At 56.9% G+C, this 18,038-nt stretch overlaps 1 protein-coding gene across 3 annotated transcripts in view; it reads right to left on the bottom strand.

Moving 5' to 3' along the window:
* Positions 1-2,098: 2,098 nt before the first annotated feature.
* Positions 2,099-18,038, bottom strand: part of LLGL2 (LLGL scribble cell polarity complex component 2) — a 37,475-nt gene continuing 21,535 nt past the window's right edge. For 2 of the 3 annotated variants that reach the window (XM_046674768.1, XM_046674769.1), the window contains 24 exons: positions 17,037-17,134; positions 15,641-15,722; positions 15,238-15,353; positions 14,641-14,799; positions 11,501-11,663; positions 11,219-11,351; positions 10,860-10,914; positions 10,137-10,291; positions 8,585-8,802; positions 8,444-8,511; positions 8,152-8,305; positions 7,958-8,062; positions 7,285-7,577; positions 7,029-7,179; positions 6,499-6,649; positions 5,675-5,791; positions 5,384-5,550; positions 4,644-4,908; positions 4,224-4,377; positions 3,880-3,908; positions 3,353-3,400; positions 3,108-3,150; positions 2,921-2,982; positions 2,099-2,676 (listed from right to left, as the gene is read on the bottom strand). In XM_046674768.1, coding sequence (XP_046530724.1) covers positions 2,669-2,676; positions 2,921-2,982; positions 3,108-3,150; positions 3,353-3,400; positions 3,880-3,908; positions 4,224-4,377; positions 4,644-4,908; positions 5,384-5,550; positions 5,675-5,791; positions 6,499-6,649; positions 7,029-7,179; positions 7,285-7,577; positions 7,958-8,062; positions 8,152-8,305; positions 8,444-8,511; positions 8,585-8,802; positions 10,137-10,291; positions 10,860-10,914; positions 11,219-11,351; positions 11,501-11,663; positions 14,641-14,799; positions 15,238-15,353; positions 15,641-15,722; positions 17,037-17,134 — 2,994 coding nt within the window. In that variant the 3' untranslated portion in view covers positions 2,099-2,668. Of the gene's footprint in view, positions 2,677-2,920; positions 2,983-3,107; positions 3,151-3,352; positions 3,401-3,879; positions 3,909-4,223; positions 4,378-4,643; positions 4,909-5,383; positions 5,551-5,674; positions 5,792-6,498; positions 6,650-7,028; positions 7,180-7,284; positions 7,578-7,957; positions 8,063-8,151; positions 8,306-8,443; positions 8,512-8,584; positions 8,803-10,136; positions 10,292-10,859; positions 10,915-11,218; positions 11,352-11,500; positions 11,664-14,640; positions 14,800-15,237; positions 15,354-15,640; positions 15,723-17,036; positions 17,135-18,038 lie in introns of those variants that run through there. The other variant, XM_046674770.1, reaches the window with a different exon arrangement.

Below are 18,038 nucleotides of genomic sequence, written 5' to 3'. Positions count from 1 at the left end.
ACCTCCATTTCCCCACCACCGTCACCTCTTCTGGGCTGCTGCTGCAAGGACCCCACCTCCTCTCTCCGTGCCAGCCCAGCTTCCGGAAAGTTAACCCACTTTCTAGAGAGTGCCACGCCCTTCCATCTGTGCACTCCTATTAGTAAAAACTGTTGATCTCACACTCCCAATATGAGAATGTTTTCTTAGAACTGAACTATTCGAACCATCAACATTAGCTAACCCTTTGAAGCGCAGCGCACTCAAGGCAAAGCCCGTCCTTAACGAGCGCAGATGTCAGTCCATTTCCCAAGAGTCTTTTTGATGCTTTTAGGTATGTGCGCACACGTCTGTGTGTGTGTGGTTGTTGACTTTTTGTTCAATCTGATTAGCCAGATCACTGCTGCAGCCACAGAGCTCCTCTGAGCCATGGAAGTGCTGGCTCTGCCATTTTCTTCTGATTTTCTTGTGTTTGCATTATTACCATTACCTTCAATTCTTGGTTTCTTGGCAGCAAACTTCCTGTCACTTGTCCATTTGTATGGCTTAATTTAGCTAACTGGATAAAACAAGCTGTAGGTCCTCCTAAACTGGCCGTCAAAAAACCATACGCGTTTCCATAGGCTGGGGTTAGGGGGCTGTCCAGCTCTCCCAGGTGTGAGGGTCCCACTCCCTCCTTGTCAGTTTTGGTGCATGATCCTCTGACCCAGAGACTGAGGACTCCAGTGCCAGCTCAAGGTATAAATAGTAAAGCTTAATTTCTTTTACGACAAAAAATAAAAGACATCCTGTGCGTGGGACTCTAACATGTTCTCCCTGACCTTGACAGAGAGTCACCCCCATCATTAACCCCTTAACCTCGTGGACTCCTATGAACCTCACAACAGATCACGAGGGAATACGGTTAGTGCCTCATTTCCCAGAAGGAACAGATGCAGAGCCTGAGGTCACATGAGCGGAGCTTGCTGGGATTAAAGTACAGTGGTCCTTAGAGGAATGAATCTCATCATGGAACTTCCTGCTCAAAGCCCTTCAGATGCTTCCACTGCCTCGGGACGAAGTCCAGATGGTAAACTTGCAGGGTGTGCATCATCCCCATCCCCGCCCCCGCCCCGGGCTTTGTCTTCCAGCACCTCCTCCACTTCTTCCAGGGACGGCATTCCTCTTCCCTTTGGGTAACTGTTCATCCCCATTCCTCGTGGTTCCTGGGGCTCCCGTCTCAGTAAGCACCCCCCTCTAAGGAGAAGCAAGGGATGCTCAAGTGGCCCAACTTCCAAAATCCAGAGACTCTTGAGCTGGCCACGCTCAGTGGAGGGCGAGTGGTCAGATGCTCCCACAGTGCGTCCATCCCGGGACTGGGCCTTAGCTCCTCTTCTGCTCTGTGAGTTAGTCGGTGTCCTTCCAGCAGGCCCTTTCCCTACTAAGGCCAGGGTGGGCTCCTGTGCATATGGCAGTGTCCTTGCCCTCACGAGGCTCCAGGGGCTCCCAGTCTGGCCCCAGCCACTCGGAGACCTCATTTCCAGCACAGTTCCTGCCAACCACCTTCAGCTCCTCACTCCTTCCCATGGCAAGCAGACCGGTTCCTCAAAAGCTGTTGTCCCCTCTGTCCTCTGTACAGAACAGCCTGCCCTGCCCACCACACCTCCTGCCCACCCAACTCTTGGTCATCTCTCCTGTCACAGCCTAACGAACATCACCTCCCCAGGCGCATTTCTCACTAGCCCCCGGATTTCTCCATCCTAACACTTCCTGCGCTTGGAAGGACTGTGAGCCCAAGGGCAGGGACCACATTGTCTTGGCCTCCTCTGACCCTCAACCACCTGGCATACAGTAGGTGCTTAACAAGGACTGGTGAATAGATTGGGCTGCAGCAGAATCAACCTCTGCCTTATAGAGACCTCAAGAGCTGTCTGATCAGGCCCATTCATCTAGGGGTAAGATCTTTTACCTCCAGGCAGTGCCCCCCACCTCAGCAGTACCCCACAGTCCTTCCTTGAAGTCTGGAAGAAGCCACCAGGTCTGAGATACTGTGGGTGTTTCCCCGCCTGACAGTAGGAGAGGCCAGCCAGGGGCCTCCCTGTCTCGGGCTCAGAGATGCAGTCAGACAGACTCAAAGTGGTTAACTCTTGCCATTTATTCCCAAAGAGAGAAGGCAAAACAGTGTTCAGATACAACCAAGCACAGTCTGCTCTGATTGAAATGGCTTAAAAAACGGATTCTCCTGAGCACCAGCCTGGCCCAGGGGATGGACCCTTTATGATCTATCCCCTGGCAAGCGGAGGAAACCGCCTTATGATCATTTCCACTTATGTGGAAAATTTCTGTACAATTAAAAAATTAAAGTCATTGGATTAGTCCAGTGAAGAGGTAATAAGGTGTTTATTAAAAACTCTTTTTCACCCAGAGGCAGTTAAAATTCATAATTTAAAACCCAGCCCACTACAAAAAGGGGAGAGGGAATAAAAACTGTGCAACATTGACAAAAGGATCAAGACAGACGAGGCCCAGGGAGGGCAGCCCCAGGGCCTGGAGTCGCTCCTCTCCCAAGGCCTGGAGCAGCAGCAGGGTGAACCCGGGGGCGCCCCAGCATCTGGTACAGCCCAGTGCATGGGTCTCTCCAGGTGGGGCAGTGCCCCGAGGAAGAGCCCTCAGTAGTGTGTTCATCGTGCAGCCTGGATGCGCGTCCCGCTCACTCCGCTGCAGAAGGAGAGAGAGAGACAGCAGATCAGGAGCATGCTGGGCAGGGCAAGGGTCTCAGTCACCCACCCTGAGCCCAGACATGGACGTTTTCAGGACAACCCAGGGCCTGTGTCAGGGCTGGGATGGACCCAAAGGTCAGCAGGGCCCTGAGGGGTGGGGACGGGGCCTTTTCCTCCTAACCCTCCCCAGGAGCACACCCTCCCATCCGCCCCAACCCTGCAGTAGTGCCCAGAGCCCTTACCTCCCCCATTGCTGAGGCTGTACCTTACGGCCACTCGCTGAGAACGCCAATCACCATAGCTCCTACATGGGCAAAGACAGGGCAGTCACCTACCACGGGGACTTGGGGTGCCCAGACAATGACCCTCATCCTCAGAGCTTTCCTGGCACCTTGGGGTCCACCCCTGCAAGCTCGAATAGTAACTCACCCGCGGTCTCCCTCCAGCGTGCTCTGGATCTCCTTCAGGACCCCTGCAGGGCAGGGGTGGGGAACAGAGGTCTGGTAAGGCCATCAGGGGCCGGGCCAGACACAAGCCTGTCTCCCCCTTTTATTGATGGGGTGCTGGACAGGTCTGCCTCCCTCAGGGAAATGGCCCTCAGTTTCACCCTGGCCTTGTAAGCCTCCCCCCGGAACATCCCTCGTGCCAGCCCACCAACTCCAACCCAGACTCACTCTCGTCATTGAGCAGAGCGTGCTCCATCACGGGGCTGGGCCTTCTCTCTGGAGGGCAGAGACCAGGTCAGGCGAACCTTGGGCACTCCTTGCCCCAGCTCCCTCCTTCCTGGGGTGGGGGTGCTGGAGCCCAGAGCCAAGGACTGGAAGGGATGCTGTTTCTTTTTTTTCTCTGCTTTTTTCCCCCCAAATCCCCCCAGTACATAGTTATATATTTTAGTTGTGGGTCCTTCCAGTTGTGGCATGTGGGATACCGCCTCAGTGTGGCCTAATGAGCGGTGCCATGTCCACACCCAGGATCTGAACTGGTAAAACCCTGGGCCGCCAAAGCGGGGCACGCGAACTTAACCACTCGGCCATGGGGCCAGCCCCAGAGATGCTGTTTCTATTCCTAGCCTGAACATCATTTGCTCACCTGGGATCCCGTTCCCTCCCTTCCATCTCCAGGTCTGGGCCCAGGTGTGGTGCAGATGTGCTCACAAGGCCTGTGCCCCCACATGCCCTGGCCCCAGAGAGGCCTGTCTTACCCTCTCCATCGCTCTGGCTCCCTGAGTTCCTGTAGGGAGAGAGATAGTGAGGATCAGGGGCCACTGGGCTCCCCATTCCAGCTCGAAAAGCCCTGGTCCCAAGAGGAATGTGAACTGACCTAGCCTGCCCTGGGCAGGGGGCCCACGGGAGGTAAACCAAGCCCTGCCCTGGACGGCAGTTTGCACAGAGGGAGGGGCACAGGAAGGGGGGCAGAGCCAGGGCTGGGATGGTGGGCTGAGCTCACAGGGGAAGGGGACTCTGGCCAGGCCCCAGTGTGTGCCTCAAAAAGAGTGGGGGTGGGGGCAGAGGGGCAGGGGCAAAGGTCACTCGCCCTTTCACCCACCTGGCCCTGCCCAAGGCCTTCTCAGGGCCAGATCCATTGCGGGGGCAGCTGTGGTTCTTGGTTTCTGCTGAGTCCACCAGACACCGGGGCTCAACCAGCCACTTGGTGGAGAGAGAGAAGCGCTCAAACTCCGAAGGTGAGATCAGGTAGAAGCCTGGGGGGTGAAGGAGAAGCCTGGTAGGCGAAGGAGAAGCCTGGTAGGCGAGGCCAGCCCAGGTCTCCCAAGTCCCACAGCTGCCATTGGGGCTTCCCTCCTCGGGGGTTAGGGGCCAGGGTCTCCCTCGAAATTCTCCACCTAAGGACTCTGGCCTTGGCTGCAACAGCCCTGGCCACCCTCCCCAGCAGCCCCTGGCAGCACAGTGGGAGCCCCACACCCAGCCCCGCTCGCAGAAGTCCCGGACATGCCTGCCACCTGCACACCTTGGCCATATTTGGTGAAGACGCAGGAGGCGATGCCACTGACGTCCTCCCGGCGGATGCAGCTGTAACGCACCTGGGGCTTGAGCAGGGGCACTGAGACCACCTGGACGTCGCCCAGATTGGTGAGGACGGCCAGGTGATGCTCCCCGTAGTCCTCCACTCGACAGCTGCCGAAGTGGGCCACGCTGACCCGCCGCACCCGCGAGCCCTCCAGGGCGGTCAGCTTCAGCTTCAGCTTAGCACTCACCTTGGGCAGCGTGAACACCTGGGGGCACAGGGCGGCCAGTCAGACCATGGCCCGACCACAGTTTGCAGGGCTTCATCCAGCCAGCAAGGACTCCTCATGTCCCTGTCTGGTGCTGCCGCTGGGCCCTGCCCTCCACCGCACGCCGCCCAGCTCCCCACCAAAGCCTGTTCAGTCTCGGTGCCCCCCCCCCAGCGCTCGGACATGTAGCCAGTACACTTGGGCTGTGAGGACACCAGGGCCACTTATTTCCATGTCTGCATTTTCTGTCCCTCCCACAGACACAGTTCCTGCTTCGGTGTCCCCACCACTGACCAGGGGCACAGGGACTCCACCAAGAGCCCTCTCCCTTCCTCTGTCCCTGCAGCCCCTCACACACCAACTGCATATACAACTTTCAGTGAGTCCCAGCCACTGTCATTTGTGCTCATGGCCTGAGCCCCGCTCCCCACGTCCCAGGGATTGCTGGGGGACCCTGCCTCTACCCGCACAGCACCTTGAACTGCTCCTCTGACACAACAAGCAGTTGGTGACTTCCCTGCATGTCTGGGCTCTTCGACAGGTCATGCGCCACTTCCAGGGGCTCAGGAAGGGGCACGCTGTGTCCATCCAGCACCAGGATGCCCACTATGGGTGCTCGGTGCATTAGCTGGATCTCCTTGGCTACAGGGAAGGAGGAAGGCTAGTGGTTGGGCGGTCGGGCAGAGGGAGGGCGAGGCTGGAGACACCCTCCCATCCCCACATAGGCAGACAAGCACCTTCTACTCTCTCTCTGCTCAGTACTCACCCTGCTCTGCCCGCACCAGCTCATCCATTCTCCGCTCAGCGGGGGGCACGCGCAGAGCAAAGGCGTAGACAGCACCCCCATTGGTTCCAGCCCACAGTGAGGGGCAGTGGCGGGAGCCTGCCAGGAGGCAAAGGGCTATATCTAACTCCTGGCTCTGGGGGTCAAGTGCAGCCAGGTGACCTAGGCTTATGTCCTGGCCTTGCCAGTTACTACCTGTGTGACTCCAAGGTCAAGTCAGTAAACCAGGTAAGCCTTGATTTCTTCCCGTGTAAAACGGAACTGCTATGGGCTCTGCCTACCTCCCAGGGTGCAGACAGGAAAGGCTGGGAAAGCTCTCTGACAACCAAGGGCCCCGTGCACAGATGATCCCGAATCCAGGACAGCTCAGCCCTCGAGATACAGCAGCAGATGGCCTCCAGCCCACCCTTATCCCGGCAGGAGGGAGCAGGGGAGAAACAGCCAGGGGAGCTTCTGTAAGGCCCTCTGCGTACCAGCAGGCACGTGGCATGACACAACCCTCCCAGCCACTCTAGGAGAAAGATATTCCCCCATTTTACAGGGAGAGAAGCTGAGACCCAGAAAGGTTAAGTGACACGTCCAAGGCCACACTTCTAGAGAGCGGTGAAGCCTAAATATGGAGCCAGGACAACCACACTCGGAGCCCCGAGGAGGGACGGGAAGGAGGCAGCTGGGGGCTCTGGTCTCCCCTTGCTCAAAGGGGAAACCCCTCTTAGGGTCCCACCAGCTAGGCTAGCAGCAGCCTCCAACATGCCCTCATGCCAGGGGGGCCTTTCTCAGTCCCCCACCTCAGGCTGGCCACTCACTGTCCCTCAAGTAGGTGTCAGCGAAGTAGAGGGTCCGGACGAAGCCTGTGAAGGAGTCCTCCGCCGAGCGGGCCTCGATCTTGCGCTGCACAGGCGCCAGCTCCATGTTCTGCAGGCCCGTCCGCTCTGCCCTGGAGCTTCCCTCCGGCACCTGCAGTGGGTGGGCCGGGCGGGCATGAGGGTGGGCTCTGGCCCCCCAACGGGGGCATCCGATTGCTCAACACGGGTCCTTCCAGGGGAAGACTGGCCACAGCCCATGGCACCACCTGCCTGGTAACAGTTACTGAAGACTTGACCCTAAGGCGTTAAAACGATTGCCTTTTACACTTAGGAAAGCTGAGGCACAGAGCAGCAGTGTGACACATCCGAGGCCACATAGCTGGTGGGTGGTAGGGCAGGACATGAACCTATGTGGTATAGCTCAAAGCCTCTGCTTGAGCCAAAGCAAGGGGGTGGGGAGTAGTAGTAGCTTGGATCTGCTGCTGGCTACTCTGAGCTCTGCCTGGGTACGAGGTCAGCCTTGGCCTCACCTCCCCCGGGGGTCCAGCTGGCCGCCGCTTCCGGCTGGACACTCGGCTGCGACGTATCCGGCGGAAGGACTGGCGCAGGGACTTCTTTAGGGACTTCACACGGGACAGTGGGCCCTCCAAGGCTAGCTGGTCGCTGGGGTGCAGTGTGCACCTGGGGGGAACATCAAGTCCTCAGTGCTGCCAGGGCCCAAGGGCCCCTGCCCAGCACCAATCCCAGACCCGGGCCCCGACCACCCTGGGCAGGCAGGCTGCTCACTTGACAAAGACCTGTCGCCGTTGCTGGTGGTCAAAGAGGCCAAAGCCGTGGCTGGTGCCAAAGGCCACGAGCCGCCACTCAGAGTGTAGGGCCAAGGAGGTGACCACAGCCGGGGGCTGGCACTGCACCAACACAAAGGGTTGGAAGCCGGGCTCGAAGCGCACGGGCCCTGGGCGGGCACACAGGCGCTCGTGCCCCTTCCAGCGGTAGCCCTCCTGGTCCTGCAGCAGGTCGGCCTCCACCTGCTCCACAGTGTGCTCTGCCTCCTCGTCATTCAGCTCCAGCACGAGCACCTGGGAAAGGCAGCAGATGGGCTGAGCAAACCCCAGCACCAACAGACAGCGGGACCTCAGAGACCCTGATGGTGGGGACAGCAAAGGACCTGGACACATGGCAAGGCCCAGGGCGCAAGCAGGGCCAGAAGGCCTCTGCCCAATCCGTAGCTCTTAATTCTGGAAGAGAAACAACAATCCCAAAGGGCTCCAGGCAACCTCAATCCACTGGGAAAAGCACGGAGCTGCAGGGGCTCCTGGTGACACCGTCAGTGGGCACTCAAGGGGCTGGTTCCTGTCCCTGCTGCTCCCTAATCCTGAGGAGGCTCATGGGCCTGAATGCTGCCCAAGGTCACCTGATCACTCCCACCCCGCTCCCCACTCCCAGCCCAGCCTGCTACCTGCCCTGCCGTGCCTGCCACAGCCAGGTAGCCACTGTATTTGCAGAGGAAAATCTTCTGGATGCCCAGCCGGGGATCATCACTGTAGGGGTCGAAGGAGCCCACCTGACAAGGGAGAGGAGGCCCATGAGCGGCCATAAGTGCCAGACTCAGCCTGTCCCTGCCCTCCCTGGTTCCCAGGCTCCCAGACTCACCTTGCGGAGTGGGGGCCACTCATCTTCGCCCTGGGCACTGAGGTTCTCGTTGGGGTCTGTGTCAGTGAGGAACACTCGTACCGTGCTGAGTTTATAGAGCAGCCGCAAGCAGACGCCAGAGGCGTCCCAGAACCGCACCGTGCCATCCTCGTGCCTGTGGGCAAAGCCCACCAGCTAGTGTGAGAAGGATGTGGGCCCGGGGGTGCCTGGGCCTGGCACGCATCCCTCTGGGCTCTGCTTCTGCCCCATATATTCTACTAAGCAGAAGGAGAATGGCATTAAAGTCACCTACCCCGTGAGCAGCAGGTCCCTCTGGGGCGGGGCTGGGGCCAGACTGGTGCCACCATCAATGGGCCACTCCTAGAGAATGAGGCCAACAAGTCCATGGGAGAGCTTGGCCCCAAGGTGGGGCTGGGGCTAGCACTGGACCTACCATGGTGGAGAAGTGTGTATTCTGCCGGCTGCCAGCAGCGATGATCCGCTCCCACAGCTTCAGGGGGATGTTGGAGACGTGGTGGGAGCAGGTGATGGCAGAGCAGTGCAGGGAGGCCAGGTAGGGAGGCTGGACCAGCGGCCAACCGGCTGTCTGCAGGTCAATCACCACCAGCTCCTCCTCAGCCAGCACCACTAGTGCGTAGGGGTCATCAAAGGCTGAGGGGACAAACCAAGGCCCAGGGGCTGCAGAAGCCAGTAGGAAGCAGTTTGCCCCAGCCAGCCCTGTGGAATCTGAAGCTCTAGGGTTGGAGCCAGGGAATCTGCATTTTAAAGATAAGCTCCAAATCCAACAATGTATAAAGAAAATCCCACCATGACCAAGGGGGATTTATCCCAGGTGGGCAAGGCAGTTCAACATACAGAAATCAATTAATGGACTCCATCACATCGATGGGCTAAAATGGAAAACTACATGATCATATGGACAGATGCAGAAAAAGTATTTGACAAAATCCAACACCCATTTATGATAAAAACTCTCAGTAAACTAGGAATAGAGGGGAACTTCCTCAACTTGATAAATAATATCTACAAAAGAGCTACAGCTAACAACATAACTTAATGGTGAGAAACTCGAACTCTCCCACTAAGATCAGGAATAAGGCAAGGAGGTCCCCTCTCACTACTCCTTTTCAAGTCCTAGATAATGCAATAAGACAAGGAAAGGAAATGAAAGGTATAGAGATTGGGAAGGAAGAAATAAAACTGTCTTTGTTCACAGATGACATTATCATTGATGTAGAAAATCCTGAAGAATCAATTAAAAGACTGGACCCTGCTGCTGTGTCAGGTGTGAGGAGGGAAGAGGCTGAGAAATGAGGAACAGCAGGCTTGGAGTCTCCCTCCAAATGGCCTTGAGGCTGGGAAAACACAGCCTAGGGTGTCCCGAGCAGGCCCAGTCCCCTCACCTGCAGGCCTGGGCCTTGTCAGGTCAGTCATTTGGGGAGGAGGCCTTCCCTCCTGGAGATCTCCTGCTGAGCCTCCTCTCCAGGTTTCAACATCAGCCCTTCCTGGTCTTGCCTGTCACCCAATTCATGAGGCTGACTCAGGGCTTTGCTGTCCTGGCCAAGCTCCAGGAGGCTGGCTCAGAACTGGCCCCAAGCTGCACCCCCCACCCCACCCCATAAGGAGGGCTTCAGCATGTCTAAGCCAGGACCCCCCTGCCTCAGACAGGTAGGCATTAAACCCAACCGTACAGATCTGCCCTCTTTGGGCTAAGGCCCACCAGAGCTGAGGAAGGGCAAAGAGAGCTTCAGATGGGCAGGAGTTGTGGCCAGCAAGGATGAAGCCACAGGCCAGCAGGGAAGGAGAGAAAGAGACTGATTTTGGCTGCTGGCCTTGGAGGCACTAAGAAGGGATAGAGTGGGGACTCAGGGAGTGGCAGGTTTGGGAATGCCTGTGCAGGCCCCTCCTCTTTATTTACAGATGGACCTGCAACTCCACACCTTCCAGTGACTAGCCCCCCACAACCATGCCTGAAGCTCGCCTACCTGCTGCAGGGTCTGCCTCGGCAAGGACAGTAAAGTCAATGACACGGGAGGTGAAGTCGAAGGCTGTCTGCTGGTCATTGTGGATCACTGAGATGCAGTGGCGGTCCCCATAGCTGGCCCGAGGCATACCACCCTGGAAGATGGTGAAGGGCGACCTGGCAGGCACAGAAGAGTGGGGGTGGGGAATGGGAAGCGGCTCCCGACAGACCCCAGATGGCCATAGGCTCAGCAGGCAGCTTGGACTTTCCTGTGACCGGCCTCCATGGCAGGGCCTGAGTGGAAGGCCAGTCTCAGGGTGAACGCTCACACAAGGTCCCAGGAGCGGGGGGGGAGGACCGACTGCAGCAGCCCAGGAGAACCTGGGGGTGAGGTAGGGACGTGCAGACTGCTGGTTCTGAAACACTGCAGCCACTCCTGCTTCAACCAGAGGGGCCCCTCTTTCTGCTTTATATTGGGTCTCCCTACATGATTCTTTCTGAGGAAATGGGTCTGCTGCTAAAACAGAGTTTGAAACCTGCTGAAACAGGTGGCTGGGCGGGAGGGTAGAATGGTAAGATGGGCATGTGTTTTCAGGAATTAGCCCTTGCTCCTCTCCCTGGAGTCCAAGACCTGAACGTGGGACCCAAAGGCACTCGCTAGGTGCTGTCTCCCCCAGCAGAGGCCTTTTCGGCCTTCCTCTAGGAAGGCTCTGGAAAGGGAAGAGGACAGAGCAGTCGTACCTACCCCTGCCTGGTGGTCAGCCAGAAGATTTTGGTAATAGCTTTGCAAGGAAAAGGACCTACAAAAAAAGGATTAGCTTGAACGGGTCCTCCCACTCAGAGGCACGTGGGCCCGCAGGCACACAGCTCCCTCACACCCACACATGCCCGTGAGTCTTGCTCTAAGCCAGCCACAGTGGGCGTCAGAAACCTGCCGTATGGCTTTAGACAAGCCTTTGCCTCTCTGGGCCCCAGGTTTTTCTCCTATGAGTTGGGCACCTATCCCTGAAGGCAGGATAGAGCAACTGGGAACAGAGAGGACATTGCTCTGCAATGAACTGAAAGGCAGTGCCGGTGACAGGGCAGGGTGGGCAGAGCACTGACCGTAAGGCACGTGGCTGCGCAGGGGCTCCGGTGGCTGGGCGTCGGTGGACACAGGCCACTGGTGATAGCTGCCGTCAGAATGGCAGCTGACAATCAGGCGGCCGTCCCGCTGCCAGCACACGTTCTCCAGTTGCTTCGGGGAGGAGAGGCAGAGAGTGCGGGCTGGGATCAGGGCGGTAGTCCCCTCGCCCGCACCCCCACCCCTCGGCACATGGGCTGCATGGGATACGCCGGGTCTGGGAGAGCCACGTGGCGCCTGCCACTGTCCCAGGCACCACCCACCTGGCTGCTGAGGAAATGGCAGAGCACACGGCTGCCCCGCAGGTCCCAGATGACAACGAGGCCCCGGCTGTAGCCGATGAGGATCTGGTGGGGGTCTCGAGGGTGTTCCTGCAGAGCCTCCACCATCTCAAACACGCGCCGCTGGCGGGCCTCCTCTGGCAACCTGGGTGAGGGGAGCCCTGTGAGCTTGCCGCCGTCCACCAGCGGGCAAAGCCAAGAGCAGGGCACAGCACGCACGGTGTGCCGTGCAGCAGCAGGCACGGGATGCACCAGCATGGAAAGATCACCAGGACACATCGCCAAGGGGAGAGAAGCAACGCGTACAACAGGACAGTGATAGCTAAAAACCCCTCGAGGATGCACACGCAGGTGGCACAACTCTAAGGAAAGGCAAGGAAGTGATTTCTAGAAAAGCCGATGTGGTGGCGGCCTCTAGGGGTGGAGGGAGTTGTGATTGGGAAAAGGCACATGGGGGCTCCTGGGAGGCTGACAAAGTGCTGTTTCTTTGCCTGGGGCTGGCTGCAAGGATGATCACTTTACAAGAATCCATTAAACTGGGCCAGCGGCATGGCCGAGTGGTTGGGTTTGCGCGCTCTGCTTCAGCGGCCCAGGGTTTTGCTGGTTCGAATCCTGGGTGCAGACATGGCACCACTCATCGGGCCATGCTGGGGTGGTGTCCCACATGCCACAGCCAGAAGGACCCACAACTAAAAATATACAACTATGTACCGGAGGGCTTTGGGAGAAAAAGGAAACATAAAATGTTAAAAAAAAAAAAAAAAAAGAATCCATTAAACTGTACATTCTTATTTAGTGCATTTCTGCAAGGAGGTGGTATTTCATTATAAAAAATTTTAAGACCCACAAAACAAAACTCTATCTTAGCTGGCTGGGCTTTGAGCCCTGACCCCTTCCTCCTTCTCTGGGCCTGGAATGCTGACGTGAAGTCTGGAGGTGCTGCAGCCAAAAGAACACCATGAGGTGGCAGGCACAGGACCAAGAGCCAAGACCAAGGATGGTGAGTAGGAAATAGAAACGGCCTGGACCCCAAGGGGATGACTATGCCCCAAACCCACCAACCCTCCATGTTTGATACATCCCCAAAGACCAATCCTATACACCAGGGACAGCTGGCATAGGCCTTTCCGGAGGTAGAATTCAAATTGGGATGGGGAGGTCAAAGGGGCCTTTAACCTTATTTGTAAAGTTTTAATTTCTGGAGAGATGCTATAAGGATCTATTATATAATTAAAAAAATCAATTGATCTTAAATGAAAAGTAAACAATGCAAGAATTACACCATCTTGGAAAATACAGAGAAGCATCAGGAAGAACTTAAGAGGAAGCTGTGCAGCAGGTCTGATGACGCTGCCGACTCCAGGTACCTGCCCTCCAGACTTCCTCTTGCCAGCATGTCTGCATGCTTCACTTACTCATTTAAAAACTGGAATTACACTGTAATACACTGTTTTGCAACTTGCTTTTTTTCTCCCCTACTTAAAAGACCATGGCCATTTTCTCATGTTAGCTCAGGGCCAATCTTCCCTACACACACATAAAAAAATTCTTTGAAATATTCTTTTTTTTTTCCCCCTAAAGATTGGCACCTGAGCTAACAACTATTGCCAATCTTCCTTTTTTTTTTTTTTCCTGCTTTATCTTCCCAAACCCCCCCGTACATAGTTGTATACCTTAGTTGCAGGTCCTTCTAGTTGTGGGATGTGGGACGCTGCCTCAACGTGGCCTGACGAGTGGTGCCATGTCCAGGCCCAGGATCCGAACCCTGGGCCGCTGCAGCGGAGTGCGTGAACTTAACCACTCGGCCACGGAGCCAGCCCCCTGAAATATTCTTAATGAATGCAAATAATGCCCTTATATGGATGAATACTGTGGGACAATTAGATGGTTTCAACTTTTGCCATTAAAAACAGCCCTATAATGATCATTCTTGTGTATGCATTTCTCCCTTAGGATGGAGACCTTTTCAGAGACAGAGTTGCTAGACTAAAGTGTTGGATATTTCAAAAAGTTAGTGTTGTCAAAGTGGAGGTTGAACAAGGATTTAGATTGGCACTAGGGGTTCCCGGGGCACTCAGCTGGGAAAGCCCAGGGGGTAGCCATGGCCGAGGGGAAGGCCCCTCCTCAACTGGACTCCCACCAGCACAGGGTGAGGCAGGCACTGGCATGGCCACACGGTGAGGAGCAGGTCCTCCCACCATTCTGCCCACAGACCGGGCGCCTAGGCTGAGAACCAGCCGTGCCTGCCATCTTGCAAACAGTCCTGCTCAGACCATGTCACGCTGCCCTGACTCTACCCTGCCAAGAGGGAAAGACACAGCTTATGCTCAGAGGGACCCAGTCCCAAGCAGGAATCCTCCCAACCCAGCAATGCCCTGCCCTGGACAGCCTGGCCCTACGGCTGTGAGTGTGTTGCAAGCTGGTCCAGAGCCCTTCAGGGGCACAGTCCCGCTGGCTCAAGCCTCAAGCAGCTCCATGTCCCAGCACCCTGGCCTCCTCCCCACCCCTCGTAACTGAAGAACATTCCATTGCTACCAACCCTTCATCTCCTCCCTGTCTGGGCCCCAGCCCCTCTCTCCACACCCAGACTCGATCTGACTATCACAGACACCACCACAAAGGAGCAAAGCTTCCAAAATGATCTGAAGAAACCTACAAGGTTGTGGCTGTCAAGTATTGTTAGCCCTGGAGCCTGCGTGCAAATGGAAACCTAGCAGACACCAAAGCACAAACATCAGATGCTGCCCCAGCTGACGCAGGGAGGTTTGGGCCCCGTCCGGCCCCACTGCAGAGCCCCTGGAATTTTGAGATACATGGTATCAGCGCAAAGAAGGCTGGACTAAGAGTTAGTGCCATTACACAATCATTGAGCCTATTTTCCTCAGCTTTAAACGAAGTGACAAGTCACCCCCAGGACCTCTTTCAGTGCTATGAGGCTAACACACTATGGAGTGAGATTCTCAGTTTGGGGGACAGGTGGGAAGCTGAAAGTCTCTCCTCCCATCCCCATAAGACTTCCCAGGAGAGAAATAAGCTTCTGAGACAGTATCAGGGACCAAAGGAAGGAGGACATGTGCAACTCGAGGGATGGGTTCCTAACGGCAGCGGGTCTCCGGGCTCACCGCTGCAGCACGGCATCCGGGCTGATGGTCCGGTCCTCCAGGGTGCGGAAGGCAGGCAGCTGTACCACAAACACGTTGCCGCTCTCAGTGCCCAGGTAGAGCAGCTCTCGGGAGGAATGTGGCAGGACCACGGTGATCTGTGTGGCACTGGGGGCAGCCCTGCAGACAGGAACGGCTGTGAGCTGGCTGCTGCCCAGACAGGGGAGACCCCACGGATAGGATCCCCCACTCCTGGCTGTCCTCACCAGCCCAGGGAAGGCCTCGCCAAGGGAAAGCAGGCCTGTGAGAGCCTTTAACAGGGTTCATGGTATCTTGGGCCAGGACAAACATAGTGGTTACTTTCTGCCAAGACAGCAGACAGATGGCAGAGAGCTTGGGCTGGGAGGCAGAAGAATCCCTCCTGCACAGGTGCCGTGCGGATGGAGGGTGGCAGGCACCAGCCCTGCATCTCTATCCAGAGCGCTTGCAGGTGGAGATGCATTGGCTCCAACACCTGCCAGGACTGCCAAAGGCTCCACAGAACCCTCAAGGGTGATCCCCCCCGGTGTGGGGTGCATGGGGCAGGCTGGCTGGGGAGCAAGGGGACTGAGTCTTTACCCTGGGGGGCCACGCAGCATGAAACTCTCATCCTCCTGTAGCTCTGACACCCCACCTTTCACCTTCAGGCTCCACAGGTGCAGGCTGTTGTCGTCCAGCAGAGTGACCAGCTGGCACTAGGGAGGGAACAGGATGGGGGCAGGAGTCTGCTGTCTCATTAACCAGGGAGCACCATGGCCTTTACATACATGGGTGGCCCAGTCAGTGCTGGTTGTTTCAAAGAGCCCCACAACCAAGAGACCCCTGGCTACTGTTAGGGTGGCCCATGAATCAGAGCTGGGGACAGGCAGGTGGTCCCAGGTCCTCCCAGCAGCACCAAACACCCAGCGCCACCCAATGACTGCTTCTCTACACACCCCTTCCGGGAGATATGAGAGTAAGAAGGGCATGGAGGGGCCCTCACCTGGCCAGGCAGGAAATGGATCTGCACTACGGCGTTGTTCTCCCGGTGCAGCCCCATGAACTCCACCCCTGGGGCACCATAGCTAAGAGCAGCAGGCTCAGGAAAAGCTCCAGAAGGCAGGATACCACCCCTGGGCCCACCCAAGTGCCAGCACCTCTGGGCCCATGTGGCAAGGAATGTAAAACAGCTGGCAGCAGAGAAGGGCTTGCCCTCCCTGCAGAAAGCCGAGCTGTGTCTGAGGCCTGGGTGGGGAAGAGAGGTCAGTGGTCCTGACCCTGAGGGTGGAGTCAGCCAACCAGGGAGAGCTTTCCTAGCCAGGCAGGTGGGAGTGACTCCTTAGAAGGGTGAAGCCTTATCTCTGCAACTGTTAGGCGGCTCGCTGTACCCCCACCCCCAGCCCACAACCTGAGCTGCAACAGACTCATCAGCTACCACACAGTGGCACCTGTGCGAAAACACAGAGCACACCTGTGGGCCCACCCCTGGCAGCCATCGCTGTGAGTCTTGGCACTGCGGATTGGTAACCAGGATATGGCCGTGGCCTGGCAATGATTAACCAGCTGAAGGAGGGTTGAGCTGGCCATGGCACCTGGGCCCCTGCCGTGTAGACACCATCTCCAGCCTGGCGCAGCCGATTCAAGGCACCCTGCCCTCCACGCCCGTGCTGCAGCAGAGAGGGACGGAAGAGAGTTACAGCTTCACTGGAAGAGACACCAGCTGGGCTCTCCACGGGTGGTCCTCCACCTCTCAATTTCCCTAGGTCCCACCCTGGCTCGCTCTGCGGGCTTAGGTCAGATTTGAGAGTGGGAACGGGGCTCCCAGACTTTTAACCCAGCCCAGGCCAGCCAGAGGAGCCAAGCAGTGGTCCCCCCACCCTCAAATCTGTGCGCTTGCCTCTGAAATGGCCTGGAGGCCTCGTCAACCCAGAACCAATGCTTTGGATAAAAGATGATCCAACTGGACTATGTCCAGCCTCAGGCCAAGGAAGGACTATCCCTGCCAACCAGAAGTCCACTCTACCTCCGGGTGTGCGTGCGCACACGCGCGCGTGTGTGTGTATACATGGGGGGCAGAATCTGGAAGAGCAGCCGCCTTAGCACTGCTCCTCTAACCCAAGGCCACTTTATCTCTGGTTTGCACAGAGCTCTGGGGCCAGTCTACTGACTCTCACTGGGAAAAAGGTTTAAAGAAGCTTCGTGGCCCACCCCCCACCTCCACTTACTGCATTCAGGGTGGACTCCTGAGAGGGTATTTGGAACATCCCAGGAACAACAGGAGTCACCTGCACCTTGCTTTTATTTGGAAGGTGGGGGTCCTTCCTGAATCTCACCAATGCCAAGGCCCCTGCCCCTTCCAGGGCCTCTCTGGGTAGGAGCTGGGGGGATGGAAAGGATACAGCTTGACAGCTCCGGAGCGGGTGCCGATGGCCAGGATGTGCAGAGAGGGGCTGTAGCCGAGGGCACTGGGCTGGTGCGGGAAGCCATGTTCCACCGTCTGTAACGAGAACCACACGGGCACAGGCCTGCAGACATATCCCCTCCGCCCCTCCACAGCTGGGGGGCCAGTGCTGGATGGCGGGGCTGCAGCACAGAGCCACCCCCAGCAGGAAGTAGGAATTCAGTCATGTTTGGGTTGCTACCTAGACGCACCAGTGTAGAGTCAATCCCAGACCCTTCTGGGCCCCACCCCCTATCCATTTCTGACCCGGTGCTTGGCCACGTGGCCATTCCTGGGCGCTCATTCTCCCCAACATCATGATGGCCACTTGGTGTTCTCCAAGAGCTCTGACTTGGTTCCCCCACCACTCATACTGTGGGTGACCAACCCAGCCCTCCTGAGGCGATGCGGGGAAAGTAAGGGAAGCTTTGGGGGCTAGCACAGGTTGTTCAGGAAGCCTGGTTCCACTGCAGCTCCGGGCCGGCCCCTGGGTCCCCGGGAACCCACAGTGGCCCTTCCCAGTTCTGGGCTTTCTGAGGCTCCTCCAGTCCTGAACATCAGCTCTCTCTCAAGTGCCCTCGTTGTCACTGTGAGTTCCCCACCATCTTCCCAGGGAGGAAGTTTCTGGAGTGTTGTTGTAGATGCATGCTTTTGCTCATTTCTTATTAGAGAAGTAATATACATTGTAGAAAACTTGGAACATTTAAAGGAGTTTGAAAAAGAAGAAAAAAAATTACCCATACTCCCACAACCGGAAGTAACCCTTGCTAATATCTCTGTGTCTGCGAGTCTTTCCTATGCCTGTGACTATATGTGTGTATGTGTCCGTACGTAAAACCCAGAGACCTAACTGGCGTCACGCCACATGGTTATACATGTACATGTAGGTCTGTCCTTCCACCTATAGCCAGCCCAGGTTGTTAAAAACACTAGCAAGAGTCAAACAGCTGAAGAATATTCC

The sequence above is a fragment of the Equus quagga genome, chromosome 11, assembly GCF_021613505.1.
Source record: "Equus quagga isolate Etosha38 chromosome 11, UCLA_HA_Equagga_1.0, whole genome shotgun sequence".
NCBI lineage: Eukaryota > Metazoa > Chordata > Mammalia > Perissodactyla > Equidae > Equus > Equus quagga.
Note: the sequence above shows the minus strand (reverse complement) of the source record. Positions and strands in the feature narration are given on the sequence as shown.